Here is a 21,408-nt window from a genome sequence, read left to right on the forward strand (position 1 = left end):
TTCACCCTGAAGGGATAGGAGTATTTGCCGCCCCTCACTCCGCAAATACCTCCTAGTCAGCATATTACAACCAGTAAATTTCCTTCTTATACAAACTTTCCAAAAGTCCCTCCACACCGTTCTACAAGATATTGTAAAAATTCACCTGTAAGCTGCAATATGTTGCAGTCTGCTGAAGGGAAATGAATGACCGAGGGGGTACAGTGGAACACCACTCTTTGTTCATGATATGCTACATACAATTTATGACACAGTCTGACAAATGGATCTAATGAGGGTACCAGTGTTGATCTATACCTAAGTACTAGTAAAGCCTAATTTAATCCTCATTTTTCATGATAAAAAGTAAGTAAAAGTCAGTCCCTGGTGGTGCAGAGGTTAAGAATCCGCCTGCCAATGCAGGGGACACAGGTTCGAGCCCTGGTCCAGGAAGATCCCACATGCCGCGGATCAACTAAGCCTGTGAGCCACAACTACTGAGGCTGCGCTCTAGAGTCCATGAGCCACAACTACTGAGCCCATGCACCACAGCTACTGAAGCCCATGAGCCTAGAGCCCATGCTCTGCAACCGGAGAGGTCACCACAATGAGAAGCCCTTGTACCGCAATGAAGAGAAGCCCCGGCTCGCCGCAACTAGAGAAAGCCCAGGCACAGTAATGAAGATCCAACGCAGCCAAAATTAATTAATTAATTAATAAAATTAAAAAAAAAAGAAAAGTAAAAGTTTTTATATTTTTCCCCCATACCCAAGGGGATCACCTTTAGAGAACCACTTCGATGAATGCTGTTATTCGAAAATTCTAAGCAGTAGAATGACAGGTACACAGTGATATATCACAAAAAATGTCCAGCTTCAAAATTTAGACTGGGGCTTCCCTGGTGGCACAGTGGTTGAGAGTCTGCTTGCCGATGCAGGGGACACGGGTTCGTGCCCTGGTCCGGGAAGATCCCACATGCCGCGGAGCGGCTGGGCCCGTGAGCCACGGCCACTGAGCCTGCGCGTCCGGAGCCTGTGCTCCGCAGCGGGAGAGGCCACAACAGTGAGAGGCCCGCGTAATGCAAAAAAAAAAAAAAATTTAGACTGGACTCAGTAGAAAGAGAAAAGGAATTAAGGGGTTTCTTCAATATGTCAAATGATAGATGATTAAGGCCTCCAGAAAGCCAAAGTCGGACCGTATTCACCCAGAGTTAGTTTGCAACAGCTTCTATATCAAAGGCTTTTTCTGAGTTTTAAACTATGTCCTCTTTCTCCTCTGCTTGCTTATTTTTTTAAAAATTTATTATTTGTTTATTTTATTTTTGGCTGCATTGGGTCTTTGTTGCTGCGTGCAGGCTTTTCTCTAGTTGCAGCGAGCGGGGGCTCCTCTTCGTTGCGGTGCGCTGGCTTCTCATTGTGGTAGCTTCTCTTGTTGTGAAGCACGGGCTCTAGGCACGTGGGCTTCAGTAGTTGTGGCATGCAGGCTCAGTAGTTGTGGCTCACAGGCTCTAGAGTGCAGGCTCAGTAACTGTGGCTCATGGGCTTAGTTGCTCCGCGGCATGTGGGATCTTCCTGTACCAGGGCTCAAACCCGTGTCCCCTGCATTGGCAGGCGGATTCTTAACCACTGAGCCACCAGAGAAGTCCCTGCTTGCCTGTTTTTGAACCCCTGATGGCATTTACCAGAATTAAGGGCACCATATGGTACATCTTTATTCCAGTGTCAATGAAGTACTTATTAATTTATCAGTTACTAAGGTTTATACATTTGTTCGTTAGAACATTTTAGAGTTGGTTCACAATTCAACATCTTATATACCAAATACTGCCAACATCACAGAAAGGAAATGGCTTGCAAGTTATGGGGGTAGTTGCCAGACATAGTCCAAAACAGATCTCTGTGTACGTGATTGTAGTCTTTGGCAAAAAGCATCTTTGGTTCAGGGGTAAATAACAATGGATTCCTACCACCTGGAAGCTGATGAAATAATAAAGATTATAACAAGCATTCCTCCCAACTGGCCAGGCTCCAGTACACTTTCCAAAAAAGGTACTACTCTGACACTAACTGGGTGTACTGCAATTCCATTCTGACACCAACCACACAAAGCACAGACCCAACAGGTTTAGGGCAAAGTCTTTAACGAGACTGCCTCACTTCCTATACCAGCCATAAATCTTGGGAGGAGGGAGGTGCCTATACTTCTGACCCACTGACTATAAATTTGGAGGTTTCCTTGCCTTCCCCCAGCTGCAATAATTCACTAGAACAACTCACAGAACTCAGAAAGTATTATATTTACTATTACAAATTTAGTTTAGAGGATGTACACAGGTGAAGTCAGGGAAGGAATGCAGAACTCCTGTGTCCTCTCCTTGTGGAACCTGGGTACGTCCCCCTTCCAGCACATAAATGTGTTCACCAACCAGGAAGCTCTACTCAGAGCTTTGGTATCTACAGTTTTCAATGGAGTTTCACTACACAGGCATAATTGATTAAATCACGGGCTACACAATTGAACTCAATCTCCAGCTCCTTCCCCTCCCCATGAGGTTGGTCTGGACCAAAGTCCCAACTTTCTCATCATATGGTTGGTTTTCCTGATGACCAGCCACCATCCTGAAGCTATCTAGGGGGCTACCCTGAGTTACCTCATTGGCATAACAAAGACACTCTATCACTCAGGAAATTCCAAGGTTTTTAGAAGCTCCATGCCAGGAACCTGGGATAAAAAACTGTAGAAATTGTTTATTATACAGGTGCTAAGGCCTAAAAAGTTTGTGCTACCTTACTGTGTTTTCTCTACTTCTCCAATATTCATTTTGCCAAACAGCCAAAAATTACTAATACGAAGATTGTGACAGAATAAAATCAATAATTTGAATTGGTCTTCTTTTGAGGGAAGATCAAGATATTAGACTGCTAACATTTGAAGAAAATATTTAAATTGACCCTTCTTACTGAATTACATTCACAGTTCTGGCTCCAGAAAAAAAAAAACACATCACGTCATTGAGAAGAACTTTTCCTTAAAAACAACCAGAAATGCCTCAACAGGACAAAAAATTGATGGAAAATCCAGCAGCCCAGAAAGCAGGCTTTTTCAACTTTACCAAACAGTTTAGCAGTTGGAAAAAATAGTCAAAGACAAGTAATCATCCATCCCAGCAAAACAAGTTATAATAAAACATATAAACAAACAACTGGGAGCTGTCACCTACAAACCGGCACTTGCCATCTACCTCTACAAGGATCAAATTAGCGGATGCAGCTGCTGACCATCAACACTCCCTGAAAGGAGTTCAGGGTGGAGATCAGGAATGAGGCACTCTGTGCTCTAGGGAAAACTGGCAGAACAGGTTTTCAGTTGGTTAGATATTTTCAGGAGAAGATTTTATGAACCCAATTCTTGCATCTACTCGTATCTAGAAAAGCACTAAAATCCTTCATGGTGACGTCTGCTCCTCGTAACTAACAGTAACCTTCACGAGACTAGCGGAAACCTTCTGCAAAAATATGTGCTTGATGGCATGTACTCACCCTTTAACAAAATCACATATACACTGACCTTCCCCCCACCTCTTTGGAGAAGTTTCTTGGAGCTATCTGAAATGCTGTCTCCAAGGCCATAGTCCTCATTTTGCCCCAAATAAAACTTAACTCACAACTCTCAGGTTGTGCATTTTTTTCAGCTGTGAGTTGACCCTGAACTAGTTGTTTCATTTATACAGTTTAGCTAGTTACAAAGTAATATAATTATATAGCAAGCACCTGTATAAATACCATACAGGTTAACAATGCCATCTTCCGAAATCCCTCTACATAATCCTTCCAGTCAAAACCCCTCCCCATCCTGACTAAAGGTAAACATTACCCTGACTTTTACGGCAATCATTTCCCTATAGCTTTACCAACTAAATATGCAGCTCTAAATACTTGAGTTTAGTTTTTCTCAATTTAAAAAACTGATATGTAGGGAATTCCCTAGTGGTCCAGTGATTAGGCTCTGCACTTCCACTGCTGGGGGCCCGGGTTCAATCCCTGTTCGGGGAATTAAGATCCCACAAGCCACGTGGAGTGGCCAAAAAAAAAGAGATGAGTCACATATCATAAAATTCACCCTTTTAAAGTGCACAGTGTAGCAGTTTTAGTATATTCACAAAGCTGTGCAACCATCACCACTATCTACTTCCAGAACATTTTTTATCACTCAAAAAAGAAACTGTACCTGTTGATAGTCACTCCTGATTCTGCTCTCCCCCAAGACTCTGGCAACCACTAATCTACGTTCTGTTCCTATGGAATTGCCTACCCTGGACATTTCACAGAAATGGAATCATACAATATGTGACCTTTTGTGCTCTAGTCTATTTTTAAACTTTACTTAAGAAAATGCCGAACTGTTTTTGCAAAATGGATGTACCAATTTATAGTTCCACCAGTGATGCTTAAGAGTTCCCACTGTTTCATATACTTATCTATACTTTGTTCTGTCATTTTAATCTAAGCCATGTTTGACAGTAATATAATGGCATTTCATTGTGATTTTATTTTGCATTTCCATAATTACTAATGAGATTAAAGTATCTTTTCACATACTTATTGGCCATTTGGATTGCTTCTGTGAACTGCCTGCTCAAGTCCCTTGGCCATTTTTCAATCATACTATCTTTTTATTTTATTGATTTGCTGGAGTCCTTTAAATGTTCTGAATCCAAGCCCTTTGTCAATCTTAAGCGTCATAATTATCTTCTCTCAGTTTGTGGCTTGCCTTTTCATGGTACCTTTTGGTGACTAAAAATTCTAATGTATTCAAATGTATTACCTTTTTCCTTTATGTCCTTTACAAAAAATTCCCTTTATGTATTTCCAATTCCCTTTATGTCCTTTTAAAAAAATGAAGATGTTCTAACTGCATACCTTCTAAAAGTTTAGTGTTTTGGCCTTCACATTTAAATCTACAATTCACGTATATGAAATCGTCATGTGTATACTTTAAATATCTTACCATTTTATTTATCAATTATACCTTACTGAAGCTGAAAAAAAAAACTACAGTTCACCTAGAACTGATTTTTGTGAAGTAAGAGCTAATTCTTTCATATTCTGCATATGAACATCCAACTGTCCCAGTGTCACCTCTGTCATAAATCAAGTGTCCGTATATGTATGGATTTGTTTCTGGGATCTTCTTTCTCCTTTCCCTAAATATATTCTTCTCTTCAATACTGCTTATTTAAGTTAAGGGTATCATCACTCATTAATCACCCAAACAGGAAATCTGGAGACAATCAGTTCTAATCCTTGCTGATTTGATCTCATAAATTTTCCCATATTCATATATTTTCTCCATTTCTAATACTTCCTTACATCTTGACAATGGCCAGGGCCTCTTAACTGGTCTTCTAAATGCCAGCATATCTTTACTTTTGTACTCCCAAGCACCCTGGACATACATTTAGTATAGCCTTTAACAAATTAGGTGAAACTTGACTGTCCCCTGTGGACACAGATCTCCTTGCAGCTCTCTCAAGTAATGACTGTTTGCTTTCACACACCCCTTTGTATACCACTGGGCCGAAATATGGGGTAGGTATCCTGCTAGCTCCTCATGTTTTCTTCCAGGCACTCTCCAGCTCTACTTCTCTCTCCTGAAATCAAGACTAATATATTGATTGGCCCATACCAGTGTCTAAAAGGCAGTTCAAACTTAATATATTTAAGGGTTCCAAGGATCAGAGGTCCTGGAATCAAATGATTGGTTTTCGGGGGATGAGGTTTCTAGATGGCACAAGGTAGAAAGACTGGGTTAGTGCTTGGAGAGTAGGAAGAATGAAACTAAAGTTATAGAGACAGGGTCTAAAGTATAGGTATTGGGCATATGTGACCAAGGAAGTACGGAGGAGAAGCTCACTGGAAGACAGGAGCTCAAAGAACTGAAAGTCCTAAGAACTGAAAAGATCCTCAACATAAGTGTACTGAAACTATCAAGAATAACAGAGGAGTTAGAACTGAAGAGTAATAGTGAATCAAGAACTAAGATATTTACAGCTGCAATGATGGGTAGTGTGTGATATAATTTAATGGCATAAGATTCAAAGTATTAGGGCATTAGGAAGAAGAGAGGGAGAATAATGAAAAGACAAGGCCCAATGGTAGGAGGTCATGGGAGCAGTAAGAGCTAACACTTCAGAGGGCTGCAGACAGTCAGTGTTCTAACCCTTCCCTTTTCCCCAGGATTTCACTAGAACAAGATTGATGGACTATGAATTCCAGAAGGTACATTGGAAGAGTTTCAAGAGTCAGAGAGGGATGAGAAAAAGGGTCAGAGCAGGGAATGTTCAGAGATTTATAGCAGCTAGGAGTATAGGAGACAGAAGGGGCAAATACCTGGGGGTTCCTGTGGTGACTGACAGGGATAAGGGATAATGAAATTAGCCCTAGTGGATTCAAGACTGATAAGAGGTGAGGAGGCTACAAGTGTTAGGGAGTAAAGAGGAGTGGATTACTGGGGACTGCTCTTGACCCTGGATGATAGGGGCTGAAGGCTTAAGGAAGACACACTTTTAGTCCCATTACACTAGTTTAAAATCAGATGATATGTAACAAACATCATATAAACATGCATGCCCACTGACCTGTTAATCTTATTCTGAAAATATGACTCAGCAAGTTCACGCCTACATATAATTTTTAGACAGTCTTTATACATATATACAAAAAGAACATAAGGAAGGATGTTTGTTGCAACATTGACCATAAACAGTGAAAAATTGAAAACAATCTAAATGTCTGTGCTAGTTACCAATTTAATACCTCTCAACTCCAAATTCATCCTTTAATACCTGCTCTGCCACAGAGGAGAGAATTCCTTTAGGTACTTCCTTTATAGTGAACATAATATTAAACTTTCCCAGTAGAGGGTGCTGGAGGGACACTGTAGAAGGAAGAGGCTCTGGGTGCAGTCCCAGCAACTGCGCCTTCAGTCAGTAGTGTGGCTCAGTAGTGTGGCAGTGAGGACAGGCAGGGGTGCTCTGACCTAGTCACATGCTCGCAACCTGGCATCGCTGACCTGACCTGGCAATCACCTTTCAACAGCCCTCCCTGCAAGGACACTGTATGCCCCAGGCATGCCCACACTAGTGCCCTGACTCCCTCTGTTTGCCTGGTCCACTCCCTGCACCCCAGGGTTTGTCTTCCATGTTGTTCCTGAGGGATATAATATGCACTATGCCTCCCACTCTCTGTGCAGGCCTGGATACTGGCTGCCATGCTAGTGCTCCGGAGGGCTGCTTTGCTGATTGCTCAGCGGCTATGGACCAGCTCTGGCCTTTTATTGTCATAGTTTATAATTCTATTCAACTTCACCTGTTTAAATCATTGTGTGGTTTCTGTCTCCTGATTAGGCCCAGACTAATATAATGTCCATCAATAAAAAAATTAATATGTAATTTTGCATGGTTATATAATGGAATACTCTATAGGCAATAAAAATAAATTAACTTTCCATGTATGGTCTGGCACGTTAGGGGTTTAGAGGTTGCTGCTTCATCCTAACAAGTAAAAAGCTGAACAAATCAAACAAACAACTCTTCTCTTCTGTCAGAGAAGTGAAGTCCCAGGGCAAACCACTGCCCCTAAAATGAGAGAGAGACAGGCAGATACAGAGTATCACAACTTAACACAGCAGAAACCCCTATTGGTTCCTCCCCGGGAACCAGTGCCAAGGTAGGAAAACCTGAACTGTAATTGATGAGCTGCTAGAGGCTCAGTGTGCATAACTTTGAGAGTTAAAAACTCCCAGGGGATGCAGTCACAGAGGGGTCCCCATACTATTTTGAGTTTTACCTACAAGAGTCCTACCAGGTTCTCACAGTGAAGATCTGAGAAAAATCCCCTCGAGCTTCCAGCAGGGCAAGGGGTAAAGGAACCATTTCAAAATAGGCCAGAGCATTCTGTTCTTCTTACCAAGGTTTGTTCACAGGAGAAACTATTTTTACCAGAGCTTAGCCTTCTGAGGTTTGATCAGAGCCTAACCTACCTGGGAGAGGGGAAATATCTAACTCCAGCACCCTCCAGCCATATCCTATCTAAGGATGGGAGAGAACTAAGAAGCACTGGTGAAGTTCACAGTTTAAGGGCACAGGCTCACCAAAAGACTGAGGACTACAGAACACTTCCCCTCTCCCGACACCTTACTATTACATTACTAAAGGCCTATTTATAGTGATTCCTTTTATTCCTTTTACATCAGGTTTGCTTTTCAACCAAAAATTACAAGGCACTCTAAAAGGCAAAAAACACAGTCTGAAGAGACTGAACAAGCATCAGAACCAGAGTCAGATATGATAGGAATGTGGGAATTATCAGAACAAGAATTTTTTTTAAACTATGATTAATATGCTAAGGGCTTTAAAAATAAGGGGGAAGTTTATAGCAATACAAGCCCACCTTAAGAAGCAGGAAACATCTCAAATAAACAACCTAACCTTGCACCTCAAGCAATTAGAGAAAGAAGAACAAAAAAACCCCAAAGCTAGCAGAAGGAAAGAAATCATAAAAATCAGATCAGAAATAAATGAAAAAGAAATGAAGGAAACAATAGCAAAGATCAGTAAAACTAAAAGCTGGTTCTTTGAGAAGATAAACAAAATAGATAAACCACTAGCCAGACTCATCAAGAAAAAAAGGGAGAAGACCCAAATCAATAGAATTAGAAATGAAAAAGGAGAGGTAACAACTGACACTGCAGAAATAAAAAAGATCATGAGAGATTACTACAAGCAACTCTATGCCAATAAAATGGACAATCTGGAAGAAATGGACAAATTCTTAGAAATGCACAACCTGCCAAGACTGAATCAGGAAGATAGAAAATATGAACAGACCAATCACAAGCAGTGAAATTGAAACGGTGATTAAAAATCTTCCAACAAACAAAAGCCCAGGACCCGATGGCTTCACAGGCGAATTCTATCAAACATTTAGAGAAGAGCTAACACCTATCCTTCTCAAACTCTTCCAAAATATAGCAGAGGGAGGAACACTCCCTAACTCCTTCTACGAGGCCACCATCACCTTGATACCAAAACCAGACAAGGATGTCACAAAGAAAGAAAACTACAGGCCAATATCACTGATGAACATAGATGCAAAAATCCTCAACAAAATACTAGCAAACAGAATCCAACAGCACATTAAAAGGATCATACACCACGATCAAGTGGGGTTTATTCCAGGAATGCAAGGATTCTTCAATATACGCAAATCTATCAATGTGATACACCATATTAACAAATTGAAGGAGAAAAACCATATGATCATCTCAATAGATGCAGAGAAAGCTTTTGACAAAATTCAACACCCATTTATGATAAAAACCCTGCAGAAAGTAGGCATAGAGGGAACTTTCCTCAACATAATAAAGGCCATATATGACAAGCCCACAGCAAACATCATCCTCAATGGTGAAAAACTGAAAGCATTTCCACTAAGATCAGGAACAAGACAAGGTTGCCCACTCTCACCACTCTTATTCAACATAGTTTTGGAAGTTTTAGCCACAGCAATCAGAGAAGAAAAGGAAATAAAAGGAATCCAAATCGGAAAAGAAGAAGTAAAGCTGTCACTGTTTGCAGATGACATAATACTATACATAGAGAATCCTAAAGATGCTACCAGAAAACTACTAGAGCTAATCAATGAATTTGGTAAAGTGGCAGGATACAAAATTAATACACAGAAATCTCTGGCATTCCTATATACTAATGATGAAAAATCTGAAAGTGAAATCAAGAAAACACTCCCATTTACCATTGCAACAAAAAGAATAAAATATCTAGGAATAAACCTACCTAAGGAGACAAAAGACCTGTATGCAGAAAATTACAAGACACTGATGAAAGAAATTAAAGATGATACAAATAGATGGAGAGATATACCATGTTCTTGGATTGGAAGAATCAACATTGTGAAAATGACTCTACTACCCAAAGCAATCTATAGATTCAATGCAATCCCTAGCAAACTACCACTGGCATTTTTCACAGAACTAGAACAAAAAATTTCGCAATTTGTATGGAAACACAAAAGACCCCGAATAGCCAAAGCAATCTTGAGAACGATAAAAGGAGCTGGAGGAATCAGGCTCCCTGACTTCAGACTATACTACAAAGCTACAGTAATCAAGACAGTATGGTACTGGCACAAAAACAGAAAGATAGATCAATGGAACAGGATAGAAAGCCCAGAGATAAACCCACGCACATATGGACACCTTATCTTTTTTTTTTTTTTTTTGCAGTACACGGGCCTCTCACTGTTGTGGCCTCTCCCGTTGCGGAGCAACAGGCTCCGTACGCACAGACTCAGCGTCCACGGCTCATGGGCCCAGCCGCTCCGCGGCACGTGGGATCTTCCTGGACCGGGGCACGAACCCGTGTCCCCTGCATCGGCAGGCGGACTCTCAACCACTGTGTCACCAGGGAAGCCCTGGACACCTTATCTTTGATAAAGGTGGCAGGAATGTACAGTGGAGAAAGGACAGCCTCTTCAATAAATGGTGCTGGGAAAACTGGACAGGTACATGTAGAAGTATGAAATTAGATCACTCCCTAACACCATACACAAAAGTAAGCTCAAAATGGATTAAAGACCTAAATGTAAGGCCAGAAACTATCAAACTCTTAGAGGAAAACATAGGCAGAACACTCTATGACATAAGTCACAGCAAGATCCTTTCTGACCCACCTCCTAGAGTAATGGAAATAAAAACAAAAATAAACAAATGGGACCTAATGAAACTTCAAAGCTTTTGCACAGCAAAGGAAACCATAAACAAGACCAAAAGACAACCCTCAGAATGGGAGAAAATATTTGCAAATGAAGCAACCGACAAAGGATTAATCTCCAAAATTTACAAGCAGCTCATGCAGCTCAATAACAAAAAAACAAACAACCCAATCCAAAAATGGGCAGAAGAGCTAAATAGACATTTCTCCAAAGAAGATATACAGACTGCGAACAAACACATGAAAGAATGCTCAACATCATTAATCATTAGAGAAATGCAAATCAAAACAACAATGAGATATCATCTCACACCAGTCAGAATGGCCATCATCAAAAAATCTAGAAACAATAAATGCTGGAGAGGGTGTGGAGAAAAGGGAACACTCTTGCACTGCTGGTGGGAATGTGAATTGGTTCAGCCACTATGGAGAACAGTATGGATGTTCCTTGAAAAACTACAAATAGGACTACCATATGACCCAGCAATCCCACTACTGGGCATATACCCTGAGAAAACCAAAATTCAAAAAGAGTCATGTACCAAAATGTTCATTGCAGCTCTATTTACAATAGCCCAGAGATGGAAACAACCTAAGTGCCCATCATCGGATGAATGGATAAAGAAGATGTGGCACATATATACAATGGAATATTACTCAGCCATAAAAAGAAATGAAATTGAGCTATTTGTAATGAGGTGGATAGACCTAGAGTCTGTCATACAGAGTGAAGTAAGTCAGAAAGAAAAAGACAAATACCGTATGCTAACACAGATATAAGGAATTTAAGAAAAAAAAATGTCACGAAGAACCTAGGGGTAAGGCAGGAATAAAGACGCAGACCTACTAGAGAACAGACTTGAGGTTATGGGGAGGGGGAAGGGTGAGCTGTGACAGGGCGAGAGAGAGTCATGGACATATACACACTAACAAACGTAGTAAGGTAGATAGCTAGTGGGAAGCAGCCGCATGGCACAGGGATATTGGCTCGGTGCTTTGTGACAGCCTGGAGGGGTGGGATAGGGAGTGTGGGAGGGAGGGAGATGCAAGAGGGAAGACATATGGGAACATATGTATATGTATAACTGATTCACTTTGTTATAAAGCAGAAACTAACACACCATTGTAAAGCAATTCTACCCCAATAAAGATGTTTAAAAAAATAAATTTGGCATTCTAATATAAAAAAACTATGATTAATATGCTAAGGGCTTTATAAATAAATAAATAAGTTTATTTGTTTTTGGCTGCGTTGGGTCTTCATTGCTACATGCAGGCTTTCTCTAGTTGTGGCGAGCGCGGGCTGCTCTTCGTTGCAGTGAGTGGGGGCTACTCTTTGTTGTGGTGCATGTGCTGCTTCTCATTGCGGTGGCTTCTCTTGTTGCAAAGCACGGGCTCTAGGTGTGCAGGCTTCAGTAGCTGTGGCACATGGACTCAGCAGTTGTGGCTCGTGGGCTCTAGAGCTCAAGCTCAGTAGTTGTGACGCATGGGCTTAGTTGCTCCACGGCATGTGGGATCTTTCCAGACAAGGGATCAAACTCATGTTCCCTACATTGGCAGGTGGATTCTTAACCACTGTGCCACCAGGGAAGTCCTTATGCTAAGGGCTTTAATGGAAAAAGTAGACAACAAGAAGGACACATGTATAATATAATCAGAGAGATGGAAATTCTAAGAAAGAATCAGAAATGCTAGATGTCAAAAACACTGTAACAGAATTAAGAATGCCTTTGAAAGGCTCATTAGTGGAACTGACACAGTTGAGAAAAGAATCTCTGACCCTGAGGATATGATACTAGAAACTTCCAATACTGAAAAGCAAAGAGAAAAAAAAAAAAAAGACTGAAATTAATAGAACAGAATATCCAAGAACTGTGGGACAACTACAAAAGGTGTAAGACTTGTGTAATGGAAATACCAGAGAAGAAACAGAAGAAATATTTGAAACAATAATGACTGAGAATTTCCCCAAATTAATGTCAGACACCAAACCACAGATCCAGGAAACTCAGAGAACACAAAGCAGGATTAAATGCCAAGAAAACTACACCTAGGCACATCATATTCAAACTTTGGAAAAATCAAAGATAATGAAAAAATCTTGAAAGAAACCAGAGGGTAAAAACATCTTACCTATAGAGGAGCAAAAGATTAGAATTATATCCTTCTTCTCAGACATCATGCAAACAAGAGAGTTGATAGGAAAAATACTCTACCAACCTAAAATTCTGTGCCCTGCAGTACTATCCTTCAAAAGTGAAGGAGAAACTAAGACTTTTTCAGACAATCAAAAATTGAGGGAATTTGTTGCCAGTAGACCTGCCTTACAAGGAATGTTGAAAGTTCTAAGGGAATTCCCTGAGGGTCCAGTGGTTAGGACTTGGCACTTTCATTGCCGAGGCCTGGGTTCAATCCCTGGTCAGGGAACTAAGATCCTGAAAGCTGCAGGGCATGGCCAAAAAAAAAGTTCTAAGAGAAGTAAAATGATATAGGTCAGAAACTTGGATCTATATAAAGGAATAGCATTAGAGAAGGAGTAAGTGAAGGTAAAATTAAAAATTTGATCTTTTATATTCTTCATTGATTTAACAGATAACAGTTTGTTCAAAATAATAATAGCAAAAATGTATTCAATTATGTATTCTTATGTATTTATATGCTTATGGATAAGTGAAAAGAATGCCTTCAGTGATACAAAGGATTGGGGGGAGGAATTAGGATTATTTTGTTATTATAAGGAATTTACACCACCTGTGAAGCAGTATAATGTTTTTTAAAGTGGATTTGGATCAGTTGTAAATGTATATTGCAAACTCTAAAACAAACACACAAAGGTAAGGAAAATACAGCTGATATGCTAACAAGGAGAGAGTATGGAATCATCTAAAGTGCTCCATTAAGACCACAAAAGAGTAGAAGACAAAAATAGGAACAATAGGAACAAAGACCACAGGCAACCAATGGAAAACAGTAGCAAATATGGTAGATACTAATCTAACTACATCAATAATCACCTTAAATATCTATGGTCTAAATTAGAAGACAGAGATTGTCACATAGATTTAAAACAAAAGCAAAAACAAGACCCAACTAAGTGTAGTTTACAAGGAAGTCATTTAAAATATAAAGACACATGTAAATTAAAAGCACATGGATAGAAAAAGAGATATCATCCTAACACTAATCAAAAGAATGTGGAAGTAGGTACATTAATTTCAGACAGCAGACTTCAGAGGAATAAAAGTTACTGAGATAAAGAGGGGCATCATATAATGATAGAGGGGTCAGTATTCCAAGACATCATAATAATCCTTAATGTGTATGCGCCTAACAACAGAGCTTCAAAATACATTAGGCAAAAAACTGTTAGAGCTGCAAGGAGAAATAGATGAACCCACAACTACAGTTGGAGACTTCAACATTCCTCTATCCAAAACTGAAAAATACAGCAGGTAGAAAATCAGTAAGGAGAGAGTTGAAGTCTATGGCATCATCAATCAACTAAATATAATTGACACCTATAGACTACTTCATCCAGTAACAGTGGAATACACATTCTTCTCAATCTCACATGGAACTTTCAACAATACAGACCACATTCTGGGCCATAAGACACACCTTAACAAATTTAAGAGAAAAGAATTCATACGCCTGCTTTCAGATCACAATGAAATTGAACTAGTAATCAGTAACAGAAAGACAACTGGGAAAACCCCAAAATACTCGGAGATTAAACAACACAGTTCAAAATAACATATGGGTCAAAAAAAAATAACATATGGGTCAAAGAAGAAATCTCAACAGAAATTTTAAAATATTTTTAACTAAATGAAAATGCAACTTATCAAAATTTGTGGAATGGGCAATATAGGAGTGGGGGAGTGGGAGAAGGAGATATAAACTATTGGGTGTAAGACATGCTACAAGGGGGACTTCCTTGTCAGTCCAGTGGTTAAGACTCTGTGCTTCCGCTGCAGGGAGCACAGGTTCGATCCCTGGTTGGGGAACTAAGATCCTGCATAGCCAAAAAAAAAAAAAAAAAAAAAGATAAGCTACAAGGATGTATTGTACACCTTGGGAATATAGACAATATTTTATAGTAACTGTAAATGGAGTGTAACTTTTAAAAATTGAAAATTAAGGAAGATCTAAGATTAATCATCTAAGCCTTCACCTTAAGAAACCAGAAAAAGAGCAAATTAAATCTAGCATAAGCAGATGAAAAGAAATAACCAATAGTAGAGCAGAAATCAATAAAATTGAAAACAGGAAATCAATAGAGAAAATCAACAAAACCAAAAGCTGGTTCTTTGAAAAGATCAACAAAATGGACATGCCTCTAGCCAGGCTAACTAAGGGAAAAAAAAGAGAGAAGACACACGTCACTAGCATCAGAACAGATGCTGTATCACTACGGATTCCATGGGCATTAAAAGGATAATAAAGGAATATTATGAACAACTCTATGCCCACAAATTTGATACCCAGGTTAAATACATCAATTATTTTAAGACAAAATCTGCCAAATCTCACATAAGAAGAAACAGACAATCTGAATAGGCTTATATCTATTAAAGAAATTTGATCAATAATGAATAATCTTCCAAAACAGAAAGCACCAGGCCCAGATAGGTTCTCTTGTGAATTCTACCAAACATTCGAAAAGAAATTATACCAACTATCCAGAATCTCTTCCAGAAGACAGAAGTGGAGGGAACACTTCCTAACTTATTCTATGAGGCCATTATCCTAACACCAAAACCAGGCAAAGACATTATAAGAAAAGAAAACTACAGACCAGTATCTCTCATGAACATGGATACAAAATCCTTAACAAAATATTAGCAAATCCAATCCAACAATAAAAGGAATTCTACACCATAACTAAGTAGGATTTAATCCCAGGTATGCAAGGCTGGTTCAACATTTGGAAATCAATTAATGTAATCTATCATATCAACAGCTGAGGAAGCAAAATCAAATGATCATATCAACAGATGCAGAAAAAGCATTTGACAAAATCCAAAACACATTAAAGAAAAAAAAAACTTTCAATAAATTAGGAACAGAAGGGAAGTTCCTCAATTTGATAAAGAACATCTACAAAAAAACTACAGCTAATATCATATTTAATGGTGAGAAACTTTAAGCTTTCCTGCCAAAATCAGGAAAACGGAATGTTTTCCATTACCATTGTTTTCCAACATCATACTGGAAGTTCCAGCTAATGCAACAAGATAAGAAAAGAAATTAAAAGATATACAGATTGGGAAGGAAGGAGGTACAAACTGTCTTTGTTTGCAGATGACATGATGGCCTATGTAGAAAATCTGAAAAAAAAAAAAATCAACGAAAATCCTCTGAAACTCTTCAGTGATTATATCAAAGTTGTAGGATTCAAGGTTAATGTACAGAAGTCAACACTTTATACCATCAATGAACAAGTGGAATTTGAAATTAAAAACATTACCAATCACATTAGCATCCCCAAAATGAAATACTTAGGTATAAATCTAACAAATTATATATGTACAAGATCTACATGAGGAAAACTTCAAAACTCTGATGAAAGATATCAAAGAACTACATAAATGGAGAGAGATTCCACGTTCATGGATAGGAAGACTCAATACTGTCAAGATATCAGTTCTTCCCACTCGATCTATAGATTTGATGCAATCCCAAATCAAAATCTCAACAAATTATTCTGTGGATGGACAAACTGATTCTAAAGTTCATATGCAGAGGCAAAAGATCCAGAATAGCCAACTCAATACTGAAGAAGAAAACAGAGTTGTAAGACTGTTATTACCCAACTCAAGACTTACTATAAAGCTACAGTAATCAAAACTGTGTATTAGAGAAAGAACAAATAGATTAATGGAACAGAACAGAAACAGAATAGAGAGCCAGAAACAGACCCACATCAGTTAAATATACTTAACTGATGTTTGACAAAGGAGCAAAAGTAATACAATAGAAAAAAGACAATCCTTCCAATAGTGCTACAACGACTGTATAGCCACAAGAAAAAAAAGAATAGACACAGACCTTCATAAAAATTATCTCAAAATGGACCACAGACCTAATCATGAAACACAAAACTATAAAACTCCTAGAATATAACATAGGACTAAGCCTTGATGACCTTCGGCAGGACAATGACATTTCAGATGCAATACCAGATGCACAATCTATGAAAGAAATAATTGATAAGTTGGTCTACATTAAAATGAAAAACTTCTGCTCTGCAAAAGAGAATGAGAAAACAAGCCACAGGCTAGGGGAAATACTTGCAAGAGACATCTGATAAAGGACTGTTATCCAAAAATACACAAAAAACCACTTAAAACTCAACAATAAGAAAACAAACAACCTGATTAAAAAACAAGCAAAAGATCTGGACACTTCATCAGCGAAGATATACAGATGGGAAGTAAGCATATAGAAAGATGTTCAATACCATATGTCACTAGGGATATGCAACTGGAAACAGTAAGATACCACTGCAAAACTGTTAGAATGGCCAAATTATAAAACACTGACAACACCAAAAGTTGGAAAGTATGTGGAGCAAGAGAAACTCTCATTTGTTACTGGTGGGAATGCCAAAATAGTTCAGCCGTTTTGGAAGACAATTTGGCAGTTTCTTATAAAACTACCCTTAACCATACAATCCAGTAATCACCCTCCTTGGTATTTAATCAAATGAATTGAAAATTTATGTCCACATAAAAACTTGCACACAGATGTTTATAGTAGCTTTATTCATAACTGCCAAAACTTGGAAGTCACCAAGATGTGCTTCAGTAGGTCAGTGAGTAAGTAAACTGGTATATCCAGACAATGGAATATTATTCAGCACTAAAAAGAAATGAACTATCAAGCCATGATAAGACATGAAGGAAAGTTATATATATATTATTAAGTGAAATAAGCCAATCTGAAAAGGCTACATACTGTATGATTCTAACTATATGACATTTTGGAAAAGGCAAAACTACGGAGACAGTGAAAAGACTAGTGGATGTCAGGTGTTGGGGGAGGGACTGATGAACAGACAGGACATAGGGGATTTTTAGGGCAGTAAAACTACTCTGTATGATACTACAATGACACATACATGTCATAATACATTTGTCAAAACCCATATAATGTACACCAAGAGTGAATCCTAATGTAAGCTATGGGTTCTGGGTAATAATGATGTGTCAATGTAGGTTCATCAGTTGTAACAAATGTGCCACTCTGGTGCTGGATACTGATAGTGGGGAGGTTGTACATGTGTGGGGACAGGTATATGGGAACTCTGTACTCTCTTCTCAATTTTGCCGTGAATCTAAAACTGCTCTAAAAAACAGTTTATTAATTAAAAGAAAAAAACAATAAACTAGGAAGGTTCCATTTCCAGAATGGCTAAGTAAGTGCCTACTGAATTGACCTTACTGTAGTTATAATCTAATTATATATAGTAAACATTTAATATTGAACTGAACTGTATGGAATAAATGAACCTACTTTCAAATCAACAGGCCCCATATTATTCAACATATTCCAGACTTTAAAGTGAAAATAAAGAGTCTTAGAATACCCTGTGGACCCAAATATCAGGATGTATAAGATTTTAGAATTAATCTGATTTGAAGTTTGATCTGTATGGAACAATTAACGCTGCCTTTCTCAACATCTGGTTAAGTAGAGAGTCTACAGCCATGAATTTGGCTTTTAAATCAATTCTTCCTCCCTGTATCTGAGGACTGACTAGATTTTCTGCATTAATTTAAGGAGAGATGATGATGATGATAGCTAACATTTATGGAGTACTAAGCATGTTATACGTATTAACACAAGGCTAGAGTCCACAGACCCAGGCAGGCTGAAAAAGCCAGATGATTTTCTCAATCAAAGCCCCTTGAGTAGGGAAGCTTTAGTCCTAAACTCTGTCAGGAATCTAAATAGCATCTCAGAGAGAAGCTGCAAGTAGTAATTACTACCTAGCACTCACATTACAGTTGAGAAACTATGTTCAAGGTCTAGACATGCTAAATTAATTTCTATATGATAAAAAGGCCAGTTCAGATATATGCTGAGTTTTTACAAAATTCATGACTAGAATTCACTATCTGAGCTAACACCTAACCCAGTCAATTCTGAGGGAAAGTACCTAAGCACAATGAGAGCTTTGCTTTAAAAGCCAAGGGCAGCAATGGCTTCCTATGGGTCCAAGCCTGCTCTATTTCCATTACCTCCAGGTCTGGAACTTCCACGGTAAACAGAATAGCAGTGAACAGTGTTGCAGAGCAACAACTCCTTCAACAAAGCTGAGTTCCCTGGTCTGGCTCCCCTGGGATTTAAGAATACACGTCTAGACCAAAATACATGAGGTCTTCTGCCTCATAATTTTTATATATTCCTTAGTCAGAGGCAAGTAAATCAGTCCTTACACTGCCTGGAAGAGCCCATAATTCAGATGGAGCAAAGTCTGAATGCATGAGATCACTGATTTCACATATTGGAATTGAAGCAAATGTCAACATGAAACCAACAGTCCTCTCACTTTTGCTGACGCCTGTTGTAACAGAGGGAAAGTTGTTAGGAGTCCCATAAGGCAGAAAACCGTCTCTGTGAGCCCTAATTCTTGGGCATGATAGGACAAAATGTTAATGGAGCCCTCATCACATGGCCCCAGATGACTGGAGCCATAATACACTCTCAACACACCAGAACAGAGGTGGTAGACCCAGGATATGTACAAGACCAAAAGGACAGTTGACGGGTCAAGGCAAGAAATAACTAAGAGTCAAAAACAGACTGAACACATTCTCCCATGGAAAGCATGCGCATGAGCTCTGTATGCTTCAGTCAGCCACATGAAGTGACAACGTAGTACGTTGAGCCTCACAAAGTGAGAAGCAGGAAAGAAACTGGGCATCTGTGACCACTCTTTTATTCCACCTTTCTTAATCTTCAAGCACTCACCTGTGTGGCCATGGAGTGGTGAGTGTGGCCGTGGTAGTGTAGGTGATGTGCTAGAGGTCACAATCAAACTCTTGCGGTTACTTGTCCGACAACTGCAATGAAAACACAAATGTCAGTTATAACAGGGTTGCATCATGGGCCCAGAGAACTTGAATGGCTATCGAGGAAAAAAAGAGTGATATCATTCCATGAGCTGAGCAGTATAATACTTAAACTGAACTGGCTCAGCAATTACTGTTTGCACAGTGAGATTTCATAATTCACTGTGTTCCATCTTGGAATAACTTTTGTCACTGTCTTGACTTTTATCTTGTATTGCCACTGCACTTTTCCAAAGTGTAAGTTTTGCTTCCTAAGCAAATACCCAAGGAGCTCCTTAAACGTAAAAACCATGTCTTAAATGGTATCTAATGAAGAATGACCACTGCAAATTTGATTCAGAAAACAAAAAACATGAGCCATAAATATTCTCATATCTCACAAAAATTAATGTTCTTGCCATAAAAATAAAACTATTAACTTAATCTATAAAACTTATCTTTTAAAAACTGCTTAATCAATGGATTAAGTAATATTCTCATTTCACTATAAATTTCAGAACAGGCCTGTGTTCCTTCTACAAAGTTGGCTTTCCTTTACATGTTAATAGCTGAGGCTTTTTCTTGAGGCTGGAGAAAGCCAAATCATGATGAAAGGCCATTTCATGCTGTACCTGCTATTGAAAAGTGTGTATAAATTTATTTGAAAGTCAGCCCATCTTTCTTTTTAAAAAATATTTATTTATTTGGCTGTATCAGGTCTTAGTTGCAGCATGCGGGATCTAGTTCCCTGACCACGGATTGAACCTGGGCCCCCTGAATTGGGAGTGCATTCTTAGCCACTGGACCAACAGGGAAGTCCCCAGCCCATCTTTTAAAGGCATTAAAGAAGCCTGTCATTTATATTCATCCAAACAAATATTTACTGAACACCTACTATGCACCAGGCACCATTCTAGGTGTTAGGGAAGTAGTAGGGAACAAGAGGAGTTATCTGTCCTCAAACTGGAGTGAAAAGTGCTATGAAGAAAGAGAGAGAGAATGTTCAAGAAATAGCAAAGAAGTCAAGTAGGTGGCAGGAAGGGAGAATGACAGGAAAAGAAGTAGGTTATAGAAACTATGGGTATAGGCCACGGCCAGACTTTGTAGGGCTGGTAGACTACTGCAAAGAAACACTGGAAATGTGATAAGGAACCACTGGAAGGACTGTGATCAATCTCAAGAGATTATGATTAGAAATGATAAGCAACTTTCCCTAAGATACCAGGAGGACTAATCTAATCATGTCTCACACCCCCTCCTTACCCCCGTTACACTCAAATGCCCAAGACTTCTATCTCTAATTTGACATAGTCTCTACTCCTTGATCTTTAAAAAAAGCTTACCCTCTGTCTCCCTGAACTCAGTCTGTCATCAGCAAACTCTATATCCTTAACTTCTTTTCTCAACATGCAGTTTAAATTCTAGCTCTAACTGAAACTTTGCTATCCCCCAGGACACCACAGTCCTGGTGAAATCCCAATCCTTTTTTTTTTTGCAGTACGTGGGCCTCTCACCGTTGTGGCTTCTCCAGCTGCGGAGCACAGGCTCCGGACGCGCAGGCCCAGCAGCCACGGCCCACGG

General features: G+C 39.1%; 1 protein-coding gene across 10 annotated transcripts in view; it reads right to left on the bottom strand.

Moving 5' to 3' along the window:
* The window catches only part of MAST2 (microtubule associated serine/threonine kinase 2), a 194,700-nt gene that overhangs the window by 33,164 nt on the left and 140,128 nt on the right, over positions 1–21,408 (bottom strand). For all 10 annotated transcript variants that reach the window (XM_073790282.1, XM_033867334.2, XM_033867333.2 and 7 more), the window contains exon 5: positions 19,748–19,839. In XM_073790282.1, the coding sequence (XP_073646383.1) occupies positions 19,748–19,839 (92 nt within the window). The remainder of the gene's footprint in view (positions 1–19,747; positions 19,840–21,408) is intronic.

Source organism: Tursiops truncatus, chromosome 1 (assembly GCF_011762595.2).
Source record: "Tursiops truncatus isolate mTurTru1 chromosome 1, mTurTru1.mat.Y, whole genome shotgun sequence".
Classification (NCBI taxonomy): domain Eukaryota; kingdom Metazoa; phylum Chordata; class Mammalia; order Artiodactyla; family Delphinidae; genus Tursiops; species Tursiops truncatus.